The sequence below is a fragment of the Mustela erminea genome, chromosome 1 (genome assembly GCF_009829155.1).
Source record: "Mustela erminea isolate mMusErm1 chromosome 1, mMusErm1.Pri, whole genome shotgun sequence".
NCBI lineage: Eukaryota > Metazoa > Chordata > Mammalia > Carnivora > Mustelidae > Mustela > Mustela erminea.
This window is the reverse complement of record NC_045614.1, coordinates 209,043,684-209,062,486: the sequence shown is the minus strand read 5'-3', so window position 1 is coordinate 209,062,486 and position 18,803 is coordinate 209,043,684. Positions and strand designations below refer to the sequence as shown.

The 18,803-nt window shown below is 43.0% G+C and overlaps 1 protein-coding gene across 2 annotated transcripts in view; it reads left to right on the top strand.

Moving 5' to 3' along the window:
• The window catches only part of TMEM50B (transmembrane protein 50B), a 36,664-nt gene extending 20,020 nt beyond the window's left edge, over nt 1-16,644 (top strand). For both annotated transcript variants that reach the window (XM_032354015.1, XM_032354024.1), the window contains exons 2-7: nt 3,437-3,582; nt 6,076-6,188; nt 7,980-8,047; nt 8,636-8,728; nt 12,518-12,575; nt 16,247-16,644. In XM_032354015.1, coding sequence (XP_032209906.1) covers nt 3,484-3,582; nt 6,076-6,188; nt 7,980-8,047; nt 8,636-8,728; nt 12,518-12,575; nt 16,247-16,292 — 477 coding nt within the window. In that variant the 5' untranslated portion in view covers nt 3,437-3,483 and the 3' untranslated portion in view covers nt 16,293-16,644. The remainder of the gene's footprint in view (nt 1-3,436; nt 3,583-6,075; nt 6,189-7,979; nt 8,048-8,635; nt 8,729-12,517; nt 12,576-16,246) is intronic.
• Nucleotides 16,645-18,803: the final 2,159 nt, after the last annotated feature.

Here is an 18,803-nt window from a genome sequence, read left to right as displayed (position 1 = left end):
ATATAAATGGAATCACACAAGATGTGGCCTCATGTCTTTCACTTAGCCTAATGTTTTTGAGGTTCCTCTGTGTTGTAGAATATATCAGTACTTCATTCCCCTTTATCACTGAATTTGTATTCTGTTGTATGATATGCCACATTTTATGTGTCCGTCCACCAGTTGATGTAGGTTGGATTGCTATACTTCTTGGCTGTTATGATTAATGCTAATATGAACGTTTGTGTTCAAGTTTTTGTGTACATGTATCTTTTTATTTCTCTTGGGTAGATCGATAGTAGAATGGTGGTCATGCTCCCTTTTTGAAAATATTTTGTTTTGAGAGAGAGAGAGAATGCACCAGGTGGGGGAAGAGAGAGGAGCAGAGGGAGTTAGAGAATCTTAAGCAGGTTCCATGCTCAGCTCAGAGCCCAAGTCAGGGCTTGATCTCATGACCCTGAGATCATGACCTGAGTGAAAGTAACAGTTGGAAGTTTAGCTGACTGAGCCACCCAGGTGCCCCATCATGCTGTCTTCTGAAGAATATTTTCACTGGATACTGGGATTGATTACTTAAAAAACAAACAAACAAACAAACTAAAAAACACTTAAATTCTCTTCACTGTCCTGGTCTCTGTTGAGAAGTCAGTCATTATCGTAAGTTGATATTTTTCCCCCTGAAACTACTGCAAGGTGTTTCTTTTATTTCTGATTTTCAGCAATTTTATTATGACATTTCCTCTATTTAACCTGAGGTTAAAGGCTGAGCTTCCTGGATTTATAAATTAATATTTATCACCAGACTTGGGAAATTATCAGCCTTTATTTCTTCAAATATTTTTTTCCTCATTCTGTCTTTTTCTGGGAACCAGTTAAACATATATTGGATCAGTTACTAGTGACCCTTAGTTTGCAGGACCTCTGTACATTTTTTTTTCTCAGAAAAAAATATCCCTAGGGGCACCTGGGTGGCTCGGTTGGTTGAGTGTTTGCCTTGGGCTTTGGTCATGTTCCCGGGTTCCTGGGACCGAGTCCCGCATGGGGCTCCTTGCTTAGTGTGAGTCTGTTCTCCCTCTGCCTGCCACTCCCCCCGCTGTGCTCTTTCTCTCTCTCTCTCTCTCTTTTTCAAATAAATAAATAAATAAAATTAAATAAAATAAAAAGAAAGAGGGGCACCTGGGTGGCTCAGTGGGCTAATCCTCTGCCTTCAGCTCAGGTCATGATCTCAGGGTCCTGGGATCAAGCCCCTCTGTTGAGCTCTCTGCTCAACAGGGAGCCTGCTTCCTCCTCTCTCTTTGCCTGCTGCTCTGCCTACTTGTGATCTCTCTCTCTCTTTCTGTCAAATAAATAAAATCTTTAAAAAGAAAGAAAGGAAGAAAGATCCTGTTCTTTAGACTGGATAATTTCTTTTGATCTTCAAGTTTACTACCCTTTTCTTCTGCTGTCTCTAATCTCCTAGTAAGCCCATTTAGTTAATTTAAAATTTCAAAAATGATAATTTTCAGTTCTAAAATTTACATTAAAAATTGTGCATTGAGGGGGCACCGGGGTGGCTCAGTGGGTAAAGCCTCTGCCTTCAGCTCAGGTCATGGTCTCAGGGTCCTGGGATGGAGCCTTGCATTGGGCTCCCTGCTCAGTGGGGAGCCTGCTTCCCCCACCCCCCTGCCTGCCTCTCTGCCTACTTGTGATCTCTCTCTGTCTGTCAAATAAATAAATTAAAAAAAAAAAATTGTCCACTGAGATCCTCCATCAGTTTAGTTATTTGGACCATGTTCCCTTAAGTCTTTGAATGTGTTTATATTGGTAGCTTTAAAGTCCTTGTTGGCTAATTTCAACATCTGTGTCATTTTGGGGTCTGTTTCTATTGACTTTTTTTTCTTTACTCTTTGAAAATAGATCACATTGTTCCTGTTTCTGTGAATGTCTAATAATTTTTTACTACATGTTAGACATTGTGGGTGATACATTATAGACACTCAATTCCGTTATCATCTTCTGAGGGGTGTCAGTTCTTGTTCTAACAGATGGGTAAAATGCTGGCTGAATACCTTGAACTTGTAGACCCTTGGTGTTACACCTTGTTAGAGTAATGCCAAGGTGTTTACTGATCTCTGACTTGGTGGAACTCAAGCTCTAAAGTATCTTGTAGTGAGTGCAGGGGAACTCTGCTTAGTTCATTTAGCCTTCCTGCTATTTATTTATTTATTTATTTTTTCCTGCTGAGTTTCTTGCAGTTTCCTCCATGGGTGTCCTCTTTGGGGGCATTAGGTATTTAAAGAGAGTTTATATTAAAGCGTTTGGGGCTCCTTCCTGTAACTCATCCCTTTCCAAAATTTCCTCTCTCCGTTCCCAATTGCTCCAATAATCCTGAACTCTTATACCTCAAACCAAAAAGACTGTGGCATTTTTGGTCATGTTTTAGCTACGGTGTACCACGGAGACTCACCTGGGCTTGGAGTGGGAGACTAGGGTTTCTTTAGAGGAAAAAGCTGTCTAAAAGTGGCTCTTACTCATTGTGTTTTCTTTCAAGGGTAAATCCCCTCCAGTTTCTGCCTGCTTTTCAGCACTCTTCAATGCTTTCAAATATTTTCCCCCCCTTCCTTTTTGGAATTTAAGGTGTTCCTGGATCACCTCATCTGAATGTACTTTTTCTGAAAACTCCCCCAACATGTTGCACCCTCATAGTTCTTTATGCACATGATTTTTCTCCTTCTAGTTATTGATTGCCACATTCCTGATAACTCCAAAGCCTAGTACTTTAAAACAGCCATTTAATTATGCTTATGGTTTACTGTGGGTCAGGAGTTGTTAAAGGGCACAGCCAGGATGGTGTCTGTGCTCCATATATCTGGGGCTTCACTGGGTGAAGCCGGAAGTCTGGGTTACCAGATGGGGCACAGTAGCTGGAACAGCAGTCTCCTAGAAGTGGCTGCTCAAGCTTCTGGCAGGGGAGGCCAGCTCTTGGCTGGGAACTGTGGGCCAGAACGCCCGTACACGGTCTCCTCACAGCATTGTGACCTTGGATATTTACATGGCAACTCGGAACTCTGGTACCCGTGTTCCAGAGAACCAGCTATGAGCTTCATTGCCTTTTTCCATCTAGTCCTAGAAGTTGTATGGCAGAAGTTACGGAGCATCCCGTCTGCTGTGCTGTTGCTCAGCCGGTGTTTTACAGTTGGCCTGAATTCAAGGGGAGGGCCAGAGATCGTTTCTCAGTCAAGTGGAAGGGTCAAAGAATTGCCAAAGCAGCAGGCTCATTTAGTAAATAGCAGGCTCCCCCTCGTGTCCCAACACAGTCCTACCTACATGTCAGTAGGTAGTCCTTGAAGTACTGAATTTCTCTTCTGAAGTCTAGGTTTGGACTGAAAGCAGATTTCTGTTTAAAATAAAACAGGAAAAGATATTTCACTTCTTAAAAACATTTCCTCAGAAGGATTTTTTTTTTTTGTCTTTTTAGTGGTAGAATACAAAGTTTAATGAAAAATCCATGCCTACGGGGTGAAAATGGCAGGCTTCCTTGATAATTTCCGCTGGCCAGAATGCGAATGCATTGACTGGAGCGAGAGGCGAAACGCCGTGGCTTCTGTGGTGGCGGGCATATTGGTAAGTGGAAAAGCCAGCTCGTTGGCATGGCTGCCTCATGCTTTGTCCTGAAAATTAATGTCGATTCCTTTGGAGCATGAATACCCTTTTGGAACTGTTTATTTCACTGTTACTTTGTATGAATAATTAGAGTTCCAGGTACGACTGAACAAAACATGGTTTTGACTTTGTACTTTTTTTTGTTTTGTTTTTAATTTTTAGGGTGTTTATTTATTTGACAGAGAGAGGGAGTACAAGTTGGCAGAGTGATAGGCAGAGGGAGAGTGCAAGTGGATTCCCCGCTGAGCAGGGAGCCTGAGTAGGCCTTGATCCCAGGACCCTAGGATCACGACCCACACTGAAGGCAGTTGCTTAACCGACTGGGCCACCCAGGCGCCCCTGACTTTGTAAATTTGTTAAGCTTAGTATCTTTTCTTCAGCTTAAGTGATAATACAGTTATCATAAGCGGTAGCATTTTTAAGTCAGTGATACAATTTTTTTTTGTTTTAAAGATTTTATTTATTTATTTGAGAGGGAATGAGTGGTGGAAAGCACGAGATGGGGGAGGGTCAGAGGGAGAAGCAGACTCCTTCCCGAGCAGGGAGCCCGATGCAGGACTTGGTCCCAGGACTCCAGAATCATGACCTGAGCCAAAGACGGTCGCCCAACCAACCGAGCCACCCAGGTGCCCAATGATACAATATGTTTTAGTCCTGTAAGCTCCTCAGAGGCTCAGAATTTGGTAACCAGTAGTGTGGTGTGACTCAGCAAGATTCAGGACGTGTGGACAGCAGCATGGATGAGGCTGATGCTGCGTTAGAACTGAAGCCCGAGGTGCTCTAGGGAAGGATCGCCAGCGCCCCCTGGGCCCAGTGGCAGCTCTGATGGGGAGTGAGATGAAGTCTGTGGAGGAAACTCTTGCCTCATTTTCTTCCTTTATTTTCTTTTTCGACTTTTTATTATAAAACATGTTGAGCATATATAGTCAACAAAAAGAGAATGGTGTAGGGAACCCTGCTCACCCCATGTTCCTACAGCTCAGCTTCGAAACGACTCAAGACCAGTCTTGCTTTAGCGGTCCATCGCCCGCTCCCCGCCCTCACTGCATTTCCGAAGCAAATTGCAGGATCGATCACAGTTAAAAAAAAGTATCTCTTTCAGTATATAGTTCTATACCTGAAGTCCAGTAGGGGAAAATAATAACCCAGAGCAGGAATTAAAGATAATTGTGATGCTTCCTTTTTTTTTTTTTTTTTTAAAGATTTTATTTATTTATTTGACAGAGAGAGGTCACAAGTAGGCAGAGAGGCAGGCAGAGAGAGATGAGGAAACAGACTCCCCGTTGAGCAGAGAGCCCGATGCGGGACTCGATCCCAGGACCCTGAGATCATGACCTGAGCCGAAGGCAGCGGCTTAACCCACTGAGCCACCCAGGTGCCCTTTTTTTTTTTTGGCTTTTTGTGATCATCTCACCTGCACTTGATTTTTCCATGAAATTGTTTAGCAGCTTCTCTCAGTCTTTGCAGTTTAGTTTACATAGAAATGTGACATTTGGGGCTCCTGGGTGGCTCAGTCGGTTATAAGCGTCTGCCTTCAGCTCAGATCACAATCCCAGGGTCTGGGGATTGAGCCCCACATTGGGCCCCCTGCTCGGGGGAAGCCTGCTTCTCCCTCTCCCACTCCCCCTGCTTATGTTCCCTCTCTCGCTATGTCTCTTTCTGTCAACAAAATAATAAAATCTTTTAAAAAAAGCCATTTTACAAATTCATGTTCAGTCAGTTATACCGTATTTAATCAAACTGCATAATCAATTAAAACTATGGAAGGCTTAAATAGTTTTGGAGACCTGACAGCTGACCCTTGGTAAGCACACAGCTCATTTGTGGACACAGAAGAGGCCTATCAGAAAGGAATGTTTTCTAGAGAGAAGGAAACACGTCAGGTAATTGGGAGCTGGTTAGCTAGAGGTTAGTTAAGCAGAGCTTCAGGGGCACCTGGGTGGCTCAGTCAATTAAGAATCCGACTTTTCATTTTGGTTCAGGTCATGATCTCAGGGTCCTGAGATCAGGCCCTATGCTGGGCTCTGTGCTCAGCCAGAGTCTGCTTGAGTTTCTCTCTCCCTCTGTCCCTCCCCCTGCTCTTGCGCACCTGCCCTCTCTGTCTCTTTCAAATAAATAAAATCTTTTTAAAAAGAGAGAACTTAAGTGCCTGTAATTTACGGTGGGCCAAAGAAGCAGATAATTCATTTTAGAAAACAAATTTTTTATCCTGCATTGAGAGCAGAACTTCAGAATCTTACACAGATTTGACTAGGTTAAGTTCACGTCAAATGCTATCAAGAGTAGGTAAACTGAAGATTCTTATTTTTTATATTTCCACATCCAGAACTCAAACTAGAAATGCCTTATGTTTCATTTACATGGTCTGGAGAAACACAGGAATATTGCAGAGCAGGTAACGTTATGCTGAACCAAGTGTTCGTGTTATTTTAGTGACTTGGGCTCTCGCACAAGTTTTTTACAGGTTGGTGGATAATGATCGACGCGGCCGTGGTGTACCCTAAGCCAGAGCAGCTGAACCATGCCTTTCACACGTGTGGCGTGTTCTCCACCTTGGCTTTCTTCATGTAAGTATGAAGGCGATTCTTAATTCAAGATCAAGATTTATCTCCAAAAGACATGTTTGCCGTATAGTTTAATGCTATCTGGAATAACTTTTTAATTTATCAGTGGATTCTTTAACATGATAAATATCTATATTTTTCCCCATTTTGTGAAAAAAAATTTTTTTTTTATCAAGAATGAGTATTGAATTTAGTTACATATCTTTTTAGCATCTGTAAAGATGATCACATGATTTTTCTTCTTACACTCTTTTTAAACTGGTCACTGTATTTTATCTGTCCCAAGATTATTTTTTGTATTTGAATATTTCTGAATATGAGGGTGCTGCTTTTTTTTGGTAAGATTTTATTTATTTGACAAAGAGAGCACAAGCAGGGGGAGCAGCAGAGGGAGAAGGAGAAGCAGGCTTTCCACCGAGCAGGGAGCCCGAGACACCCAGGCGCCCCATAATTGATATATTTTTTTCTGGGTAAAAATATCATGCATCTTAAAAAAATCATTGGCATCTTGGATTTAATGAAATATGTTACAATTCTAGATTTCTTTGTAGTGGTGAATCATTCCTTGAGTATTGTAACACATGGAACTTTTAGCATGGAGTATAATTTTTTTTTTAATGTGTTGTTTGACTGTTTGCCAGTAGCTGGGGGAAGGGCAGAATTGGCCTCTAATGGGATTGGTTTGTGACTTTTCTTTTTTATTAAGTCATTTTTGGGTTTATCGGTTAAGTCTCATTTCATAAAAGATTTTGGAAACTTTCTGTGGGTATTTTGTATTAATATTAAAGACTATGTTAAAACATTAAGATTATATAATTTTCTTATACTGTGGAGAGTTATAAAAGTTAAATTGTGCAGGTGCCTGGGTGGCTCAGTCTGTTTAGTGTCTGACTTTATTTTTGGCTCAGGTCATGATCTCAGGGTCTTTTTTTTTTTTTTTTTTTTTTTAAAGATTTTATTTATTTGACAGACAGAGATCACAAGTAGGCAGACAGGCAGGTAGAGAGAGAGAGAGGAGGAAGCAGGCTCCCCACAGAGCAGAGAGCCCGATGTGGGACTCGATCCCAGGATCCTGAGATCATGACCTGAGCCGAAGGCAGCGGCTTAACCCACTGAGCCACCCAGGCGCCCCATGATCTCAGGGTCTTGAACTTGAGCCCCCTTTTGGAGCCCATTGTGGAGCCTGCTTAGGATTCTCTGCCCTCCCTTCCCATCCTGCTCATGCCCTCTCTCTCTAAAAATAAAATATTTCAAAATTGTAGAGGATGGAACTACTTACCTCCATTAAGGATGCTGAGAAGAGGCTACATTTCTACTATGAATGCATCTTGCTCCAATAAAAATGGCAAAAGAGGCTGAGTAAAGTGTGCCTGCTTGTTATACAGAGATCAAATGTGTGACTTTGAGAAATGGATCAGGGAAAAGCACTTGACTTTTAACCAAAGAGGAACTTAAGTCTTGATTGTAACGAGAACCTTAAATACGATGACTCACACTGAGTCACTTGCGTATGAATGTAAAATAGGCAAGGAAATCAGAAAATCGGCCCCTCTTTTGTAATCTTTGGAGACAAGTGAATAGTCATTTCTTCAAATTAAGGATGTTTTCTGGGTGTAGTTTAGGTACAGAGTCCTGTAACATTTCTGTCCACTAGGATACCTGTTAAATTAAAAGATATGTTCAGTTATTCAGATACTGACTCTAATTAGGGAATGTTTCTCTTTAAATATGTGTAAATATCTGCGACTGGTTTAGTAGCACTCAAGCTCATGAGATGATTTTGTTTTGTTCCAGGATAAATGCTGTGTCCAATGCTCAGGTGCGGGGGGACAGCTATGAAAGCGGCTGCTTGGGAAGAACAGGTAAAGGCACTTTGAGTTTTAATGTGCGCTGGCAGAGGGAGATTTGTTAGCAGGAGAAGAAAGTCTCTTTATAGGACTAGTTAGGATTAGATAGATTTTTTTTTTATTAACTTGAAAAAATGTTTGGTGTTACTTAAATCCTTAACAAAGTTAAAGTTACTGCCAGAAGTACTATTTCAGTCAGGTTTTGCTGCTCATAGTCTATAAATAAAGTGTTACTATTTAAAATCAGTGGCTCTTGGATTCCAGGTTACTCCCCCGCAGAGCTTTAGGATTTAATTAATCAATTACTCAATTTAGTCATGGAATTACTCAGAAGCTCCCCTAGTGCAGTTTGCTAGGATATTATTTTCTCTAGCCAGCAGAAAGGTGATTCTCCTTTTTTCTCCCCCCAAGTGGGGCTAAACCCCTTTTAGTCGTTTGTTCGTTTTTTAAATCTTCATTCAGTTCATTGTTATAGCAGGTGTATGCAAATACGGGGCTGCCTTTGTATGCACGCCAGGTATCAGGGTCGCAGTGTTTCTGGTGTTCTGCGTTCTTGAGTCACTGCAGCAACGAACAGAATGATAAAGCCTTTTCTTCATGCAGGTGCTCGAGTTTGGCTCTTCATTGGTTTCATGTTGATGTTCGGGTCACTTATTGCTTCCATGTGGATTCTTTTTGGTGCATATGTCACCCAAAGTAAGTATTTTTTTCCTCCTTTATTTCACAGAGACTCAGGTACGTCTTTTACCTTTAGCTTACTCCATCAACTCCACCGGGAGTAAAATTTAGTGTAACTGTTCACTTAGCTTGAAGATACGTAAGTTGGGGTCCTTGAGTGCAGTGGGATAGCCTGGTTGCAGAATTTAAGCCACCAACAAGACCAGGTAACTCTTGGCCATCTCTAGAGTGTCTGATTTCCTTCCTAACCCTGGGAAGCCAGGCTTTATACTGGAAGGCCCGTTTACTGAGGGTTGTAAGTGGTGAAGTGGGAAACCTGTACAGATCTCCGTCCCTTATCCGCGAATTCTAAAATTCACAAAGTGCTGCAAGTCAGGTGTTTCACAATCAGCTTGGCAGTGACATCTGACCCGAGTTGACAAGGGACTCCTCGTGGTCTCTATTCCGTTGAGTAAGTGTTCACACGTTTTCTTGCTGGAATGTGGTTGTATTAGACTGTGGATGCTGGTCCAAACAGAGCTGGCAGCCTCTTTAATATTTATGGCCTTGTGTTAACCATTCTTAAATGTGAAAATTTTTGAATTCCAAAACATACTTACAAGGATTTCTGCTCAGGGGTGCATACCCCAATACCATTCCGCAGATGCCTCCTTTCTCCAGCTTAGTCTGGAATTTTTCAGGAATAGACACAGGGCAGGTTTTTAGGAGTAAGACAGTGTGTGTGTGTGTGTGTGTGTGTAGCCTTCGTGCAGAAACTTCATGCTCACTCCGCTCAATGGCCTGAGCTCGCAGGGCGCTGTTCTGCGTGGCTGCTCTAGGCACTGTAGCTTTCCTCCAGGCCAGGGTCGAAATGCAGGATCCAGGCCCAGAAGAACCCGATTATCTCCCTTCACTCCAAAGACAGGAGTCTGTTTCAGATAACACGTAACACCACTTACTCACCTTCTGTCCCCTCTCCCCCCAGAATCTCTTTGTCACCCTGCTTAATTGTCACCTCTCCTTGTCCTTACCCATAGCTGACCTTTTAATACTCCTGGTAGGACCCTTTCAGGTCCTTAGTTTGATCTTTGGAAACTTTGTCTTTCACTTGATGCCAAGTAAGTCAGTATAAGTGGTTGAGTACTGTTTAAATAATGCTGCTCATCAAGTGTATCTAAAATGTGTTGTTTTAGGGGCGCCTGGCTCAGTTGGGAGGTTGTGCAGCCCTCGATCTCAGGGTTGTGAGTGTGAAGCCCCACTCTGGGTGAAAAGATTATTTAAAAATAAATTGTTACTTTAGTTAATTAAAACTACTAATGGAGTACACAGTTCTAGTATGAAGCGCATATGAAGGAAAGTACTTTTTTTTTTTTTTTTAAAGATTTTATTTATTTATTTGACAGAGAGAGAGCACAAGCAGGAGAAGTGGCAGGCAGAGGGAGGGGGAGAACCAAGCTCCCTGCTGAGCAGAGAGCCTGATATGGGGCTTGATCTGAGAACCCTGGGATCATGACCTGAGCTGAAGGCAGACACTTAACTGACTGAGTCACCCAGGTGCATCACACAATCTAATTTTAGAGCATTTTATCAGACCCCAAAAGAAACTCCTTACCGTTAGCAGTCACTTCCCATTACCTTTCTCCAACAGCCCTTGGCAACCACTAATCTATTTCCCGTCTTTGTAGATTGGCTTATTTTGTATAAATGGAATCATACAGGGAAGTGTGTTTTAAGTTCACTCTCTCCCTGACTCTAAGTGCTCTTACTGGAAGTTTGCTCAGTTACTTAAAGCAACAGGTGAAACTTTATCGTTTCTGTTGGGAAAATGGGCATAAATTACCATTTCTGGGAGGCGTATGGGGAAGTATCACATTTGTAAAGGTTGTGTACTCATTGGTTGTATTTTAATTTTTAGAGAACTAGTACACATTGACAAATTTCTCAGTTATGGATTTCATCTTTATATTTCTACAGCAATGCTCAGTATTTTAGACTTTTCTGTTTATAAACTCTGAATACGCTTTTACTTCAGAGGGCATTTCTAACACATACTTCAGATCTTTTGCTGTACAGATCTTCTTGACCTACTACTAATCATAACAGCAGCTAGCATTTATATAGCACTTTATGGGCCAAGTACTGTTCTAAGCACGTACATGGTCTAACATTCCCCACACTCTGTGGGGTCGATGCTGTTATAATGCCCACTTTACAGATGAGGAAACTAAGGGCATACTGAGGTTAAACAATTTGCCCATGGTCACACATTTAGTCACTTGGTGGAGGTGGGATTCACATCTATGGATCTGGGCTTAGACTTGGAGCTCTTGACCATGCTGTTGTACTGTTTGCTATGATATATAGAAAGCTAAAAATTGAAGGTTTTTTTTCCCATCAAGTCTAGTATTTTTTTTTTAAGATTTTTTTTTTATTTATTCATTTGACAGATCACAAGTAGCAGAGAGGCAGGCGGCAGGGCGGGGGGAAAGCAGGCTCCCTGCTGAGCAGAGAACCCGATGTGGGGCTCGATCCCAGGACTCTGGGATCATGACCCGAGCCGAAGGCAGAGGCTTTAACCCACTGAGCCACCCAGGCACCCACGTCTAGTATTTTTTTTTTTTTTTTAAAGATTTTATTTATTTATTTGACAGAGAGAAATCCCAAGTAGATGGAGAGGCAGGCAGAGAGAGAGAGAGGGAAGCAGGCTCTCTGCTGAGCAGAGAGCCCGATGCGGGCCTCGATCCCAGGACCCTGAGATCATGACCTGAGCCGAAGGCAGCGGCTTAACCCACTGAGCCACCCAGGCGCCCATAGTATTTTTAATGGACAGTTAAAACTCCATAAAAATTTTTTTTCTTTTCCTTTGAAGATAGTAACTGTTTATTCCAGGGAGATTGAGCGAAAGAACATGATGATGAATTAAAATGATCCTTTGTGTATCTGTTATAATTGCACAAGAAGATTCCTGAATTCATCAAAGAAAATAAGTTTACAGACTATTAAATCATCCAGAATTTAATGTGTACCTTTCTAACATTTTATATTTCTATATAGTAGGTCCGCCCCTTATCTGCAAGGGTTACGTACCAAGAACCCCCCCACGAATGCCTGAAACTGTGGATAGTATTGGATTTACTATGATTTCCCCATACATAAGGACCTATGATAAAGTTTAAGTTATAAATTATGCACAATAAGAGATTAACCACAGTGACTAATAATAATCAGTGGAACAATTATAATAGTATACTGTAGTAGGTTATGTGACTGTGGTCTCCCTCTCAAAATCCCTTGTTATCATACCCACCCTTCTTGTCCTGGTGATGATGTGAGACGGTAACATGTCTGTGTGATGAGGTGAAGGTCGGTGAGCGCCTCAGGCATGGGGCACACCGCAGGCTACTGCTGACCTTCCCGTGATCCATCAGAAAGAGGATCGTCTGCTTCTGCAGGCGGTGGACCACGGATAAGCGAAGCCTCGGGAGGCGAAACCACGGATGAAGGGGAGGGCGCTGTATTGACTGTGGAAAGGAAAGGGAGAAGCGGCTGCTGTTTCCTCAGAGTTCTGGCTCAGCTACAAGCGTAACAGTTACTTTAGACAAAAAAACTATGAATTTCACTGTCTTTTATCCAGAGTGAGAACAGTCCTTTGTGTTGGGGGAAAACGAGACTGACATTTTCTCCCTTCAGTTTCATGACAGATTTCTTAGCATTCATGCGTAATAGCCGTAGTTTCTAACATGCAGAGCATGTCGTTATGAGGGGCACGGATGCTTTGTCACCGCCGTTTGCCTTGTGTAATCTTCTAATGCGTTTTCCTTTGTGCAGATACCGATGTTTATCCAGGACTAGCTGTGTTTTTTCAAAATGCACTTATATTTTTTAGGTAAGTTGCCTAATCTTTCTTTCTTTCTTCCCTCCTTCCTTCCTTCCTCCCTTCCTTTGGCGGGGGGAGCAAAATGGTGATTTTGTTAAAGCGTGGGGACAGGACCCGTGAGCAGAAAGAGTTCCTGCCCGTTGCTTAATTTCTTCACCATACCTGAAACATTTACAGAAGTGTCACTTCCTTCTAAGAGCAGCATATAGAATGTATAAATCCTTTGAGTTAATTACAGTATAACTTCTTTGAAGAGGTGAAAATTCTACTATTATATAAGGACAGACAAAAACCATTTAATTGGGGCCCTGCTATGAGCCAAGAGCTCAGCTGGATGCTTTATGTATGTTCCCTTTTCAATTCTTGTATAATTGTCTTAAGTACTGACTACTTACGAGGTTGGTGGTGTTCCTGTCTTATAGATGAGGAAATAAGGGTCAGAGCCTACTTAAGGGCAAGTAATTGCAGAGCTGGGGCTTGAACTCAGACTACTTCCATAGTCTGTTAAAAGACCGTATCACGCATCTTTATTAAGAAAAAAAAAGAAAAATCAGGATTAGTACATATTAAGCATGTCATATACAAAACTTGCTTGGGAAATGGGATTTTTTATTATGTTCTTAAAGATTTATTTATTTATTTGACGGAGAGAGAGAGCACAAGTAGGCAGAGAGGCAGGCAGAGAGAGAGAGGAGGAAGCAGGCTCCCTGCAAGCAGAGAGCCCAATGCAGGGCTCGATCCCAGGACCCTGAGATCATGACCTGAGCTGAAGGCAGAGGCTTAACCCACTGAGCCACCCAGGCACGCTGATTATGTTTTTAAGAAAACTAAAAAGTAAATATAAAACTAAAACAATGTTAGAAGTATTTCTTAGGGGCAGTCTTCTGAAAAAGAAGAAAAAGAAAAACCCTAAAATGAAGCCCATGGGGTGCCTGGGTAGCTCAGTTGGGTAAGCATTCGGCTCTTGATCTCAGCTCTGATCATGATCTCAGAGTCATGAGTTTGTGCCCTACATTGGAGCCTCCTAATAAAAAAATATGAAGCTCATATCCTATGCTTTTCAGAATGAATGTCTTTTAATGTAAAGAGAAGTATTTTAGCCATCTACTTGTAAATGTATACCCCCACAACCTCAGAAAATTATTAAGATCTAAGCCTTGAAGAACTTGGTTTCCGTCACTGTTTTTAAGCAGTCTGATCATGGTGCTCGCTCATGTACTGTGATGTAGTTTTCTGCGTGTTCATTGTCTTTGGGGTTCATTGAGTTTCTTGGATCTTTGTGTTTAGTTTTCATCAAATTTGGAATCTTTTCGCCATTATTTCTTCAAAGCTCTTCTCTGTTCATCTCCCTATCCTTGGAGTCTAAGCACATCTATATGGGGCTGCTTGAGTCATCCCATACCCCCAAGTGCTTCGTTCTTTTTTGTTTTTGTTTTCTCTCTCTGTTTCATTTGGGATACTTGCTTTGTTATATTTAAAGTCACTCGTCTCTTCTGCAATGTCCATTCTCCCGTCCAGCATACCTGTTGTCTCAGACATGCGCGTTTATCTCTGTTTGCGGGATTTTCCATATTTCTCCTTAGCATGGTCATGCCCTCCTCTGCCTTCTTGAACATATGCTGTATGTTTATAGCCATTTCAGTGTCCCCCAAATTATGTCAGTTCTGAGTCTCTTCCTGTTGTTTCTATTTTGTCTTCATTTTGTTTTTTTTCCCCTCCCATTGTTTATCTGCATGTAGTGGCGGGGGGGGGGGGGGGGCGGTGTGTGTGTTGAATTTCTTGGCATTCCTTTAAACATTTTTGAGCTTTGTTCTGGGTGCACTTAGGTCGCTTGGAAACAGTCTGATCCTTCTGAGTCTTGCCTGGAAAGCTTGGAGGGTGGAGGCCGAGAAGCCCTAGTTTAGGACCAATGCGCCCCCTTACTAAGGTGGTGCCCTTCCCATGCTGTGGGTCCTGAGGCTTCTTCCCACTCTGCTAGGGAGACTGTGAAGTCTTCCCAGCCCTGTGACAGCTCTGGGAGTTGTTCCTTCCCTTTCCTTGGGTAGTTTCTCAGCATTCATCTGCTGATCAGTACTCAGCAGAAGACTCACGGGGAGCTCCTGGGCGTCTCCTACGCCCCCTCTCTAGCTGTCTGTTCTCTTCCCCACAAACTCCAGCCCCTTCCCTGAACCCTCAGCTCTGTTCCTTCCGTTTAGGGGGACCGCTGGGCTCTGCCCTCTCCCTGCGCCATGGCCTGGACGCGCGTGGCTTTGAAGCTGTGTGACAGTGTCTGCTGTCTTGTGATCATGTTTCTTGGGATGTGACCAGCAGCCTTTTGGGGATACAATGAAGTTTTCCTGAAGATGTCTTAGGCACTGTTTCTGTTTTTGTTTTTTTTGAAGATATTTATTTATTTATTTAATGGGGAGGGGTGGAGAGAGAGAGAGTACAAGTACAGGGGGTGGCAGGCAGAGGGAAAGGGAGAAAGCAGACTCCCCACTGAGCAGGGAGCCCAGTGCGGGGCTCCATCCCAGGTCTCTGGGATCATAACCCGAGCCAAAGGCAGACGCTCAACCTACTGAGCCACTCAGGTGCCCCAGGAACTGTTTAGAGATTAAATTGAAACTGAGAGTCATGAGACTGGGCAAACAGAAACCTCCCGCGTAGGAAGGCCTGTGCTGCTGTGGACTGTGCTGCGTCAGCCTCGTGCTCTGCTCCGAGCCCGGCAGGGCCTCCTCTCTGTACCAGAGTGCAGCTCCCGCATCTCTGGCCACTGTGCCTCTGCTGCTTTGCAGCTGGCCCTCCCACCAGCACTGGCCACTCACTTTTGAAGTTTCTCAAGGCTCCGGTCCCGGCCTCTTCTTCCTTCCAAGTGAGCTCCTTTCCGCTCAGGCCTTGGATTACCGCATCTGTGCCGGAGTCACAGAGGTCTGTCCGCATCTGAACCGTGTGTCCGCTTGCCTACTTATCTTGGGTGGCTGACATTTCAAGTCCAGCACATCCATCTTGCCCACAGCCCAATTTCTGGTCCCAGCGTGCGCCACTCTCTGCTCCCCGCCCCCTGCCCCCTGCTTTGCTGAGATCATCCCCACGAGATCATCCCTGCTCTTATGTCTCAGCTTAGCCACCACTGTCTCGGGAGGACCTTCGGGACCTCTCTCACTCGGCGGAGCATTCTGTTTCACTCTCTTGGCACCAGGTGCATCGCCTTGACCGCATTTTTTTGCATTGAAATTTGATTGTTTCCCTCAGGCTCTCAGCTGTGTTCGTGAGCACCTCTGGCCTTATTTTGACTCCTGCATTCCTAGCACTTAGCTAGGAGCCTGCGGCCTGGCCGGGCCTCCGGGTCCAGTAATTATATGGAAAATGTCTGTTTTCGAATTCTTCAGTTATTGTAGAAACCCAGAGTTAAAAGGGGCTCTGATGCTGTTACTAGGAGAAATCCCCCTTTTCCTTACAGGTTTCCTATCCAGTAACTCTCCAGGCTTTAAGAGAGCGTATGTAATCAAACTTAGCTGTCAAAGTCAACAAACTGCTGTAGGAAACCAGCACATTCAGACCAGCACCACTGCGGTCTTTATGTTTAGAAATTGACACAAAGGAATCAGGGAGCCACCTGTCAAAGCATAGTCAGAAAATGAATTCTTTGTTGCTCATTCCCAGGCATTGTTTCCTCATGATTTCTTTTCATATCTTTCTAGTACTCTCATCTACAAATTTGGAAGAACTGAAGAGTTGTGGACCTGAGAACACATCTTAGATCGCATTTCCTTCTGTTTTGTTATATTTGTAGATAAGTTTTTCTCTCTCAACATAATTTACACATTGCCAAATGGGATAGTTTGTACATTAAATGTTTCATTTCTTTACATTTTTATGCTCTGAGTTTGGAAATAGTTTTATGAGGTTTCTGTCCTTTTTTAAAATCATTGAATAGATTGTTAATATGTACATAATACAAAACCATATAGATGGCATGATGAGTGTCAGTTTTTTATTCCTGAAGACTTAAAGCTTCATCTGTTCCCTGAGCCAGGGTTGTATCTTCATGTCATTTTAGAGTTAACTGTTTTGTTTTAATTTCTGAAGATGTACAAAACACACACACACAGACACACACAACCACAGCTCCGTGTATCTGAAATAAGCACTGAGCCATGAACAAGGGTATTTCAGCAAGTTGTAATTTATTTTGGCTTAAAAATGAGATTTTTTTTAAAGGAAAAATGTTTGTTATGTATTAAAGAAGTGGACTTTTATATGAAGATTTTTAAAATGCCTGAAGGACTAGTTTGAAAGCCTCTTTTAAAAACGATTTCTTTAACATGACTTTATGCGGAAGGAGAGAATTCACGATCAGATACGCTCGGTTTTACATGGCCGATGTGAAAAGGCTGTAGGGCAGCTCAGCAACGGGCTTCTTATGAAAGCCACGCCGCGATCTGTCCCATGGGGTTCTCTTGGCGGGCTGCCATTAGCTGACCTTACAAAATTCAGCATCAAGCAAGTTTGAGACAACTGCAGTTTAGAAGCAAGAACCATATAAAAAAACTGGAATAATTTGTTTCAAGATAAAGCACTTCTACCCGAAGGGGATTATTAGGACCTACTGAAAAATGAGGCATTTCCTCCTCTTCATTCCCAACTGCAGGTGTCTCTTTGTGCTAGCTCTCAGACTTTGGGTGAATTCTGCCTGCAAAATATACCTTCAACCCGAAAGTCCGTAATTCCAGTCCAAACCTCCTTTTGCTGAATTGGAAACACTGTTTGTGCACCATGTGTATGCCTACAAGAGACAAGGCGGCAAAGGGACTGTTGGGTCCTTGTTGCTACTTTTGCTCTCCTTTGTTACACAGGCTTTGTGTTGCACTTTCTCCCTCCAGAGGGATTTTGTAGCACCTTTTTTTTGTAAGACAGACTACTAGCAGTGCTATTAACATGCAGCTCCTAACGCAAGCCTTGTCTTGCTCGGTCCTCTCTGCTCTCTGAGAGGATCTCCCGCGCACAGAGTATGAAGCGATGGTGGAACGCTGTGCCTTTGCCTAGACACCTTCTTGTTTAATGACGTTTTCCTTTGTTGTTGTTTTTCCTTCTAAATGTCAGTAAACTTTGTCTTGCCTCCCAACAACTTGTAAGACTGATTACTGGTGGTTGTTCCTTTGTAACGTGTTGCAATAAATATTACTTATCACACATTCCAATATTGTGAAATCAGTTGGAGAAAATGAGCCATAAAAAATCGGCTTATTCATTTTCAGTTATTCAAGTGGACCCAGTCATAGAAGCGGTTTTTCTTGGTGACATAAAGAGAAATACATTCTACTCAGACTTGTAAAATGCTGGTATGAAGGCTAGTGAAGGGTGTGCCAGAAGATTGATTGAAATAGTAGTTGTTTTATCTATTTTTTTTAAAGATTTTATTTATTTATTTGACAGGGGGAGAGAGATCACATGATGTACACAGAGAGCCAGGCAGAGAGAGAGAGGAAGGGAAGCAGGTTCCCTGCTGAGCAGAGAGCCCGATGTGGGGCCGGATCCCAGGATCCTGAAATAATGACCTGAGCCAAAGGCAGAGGCTTTAACCCACTGAGCCACCCAGGTGCCCCTACTTTCTCTAATTTTGATTCTGACATGAATTTTTTTTTTTAAAGATTTTATTTATTTATTTGACAGAAGAGAGATCACAAGTAGGCAGAGAGGCAGGCAGAGAGAGAGAGGAGGAAGCAGGCTCCCTGCTGAGCAGAGAGCCCGATGTGGGACTCGATCCCAGGACCCTGAGATCATGACCTGAGCCGAAGGCATAGGCCTAACCCACTGAGCCACCCAGGCGCCCTTGACATGAATTTTTAAACTGTGAGCAAATCAGTTTTCCTCTGTTTACTCACTTAAAAGGAGGGGGGGATAATGTTTGTATCCACCCTGACAGATACTGTGAATAAGAAAAGATGGAACCCATCATAACATTTAAAAATACGTTGGGGGGGAGGGCTGGGGGGTGCCTGGGTGGCTCAGGCAAGCATCCGACTCTTGCTTTCGGCTCAGGCCGTGATCTCAAGGTCACGATATTGAGCTCTGCATTGGGCTCCACGCTCTGTAGGGGTGGCTTTAGATTTTCCCTCTCCTTCCCTCTCTGCGCCTCTCTGCTATGTTCTCTCTCTCTCTCTCAAATAAAATCTAAAAAAAAAAAACAAAACCCCGTGGGATTCCATTAATAGAAAGCTCTCCCTTTTGCACAGGTTCAGTAGCTGTAGAATCGGA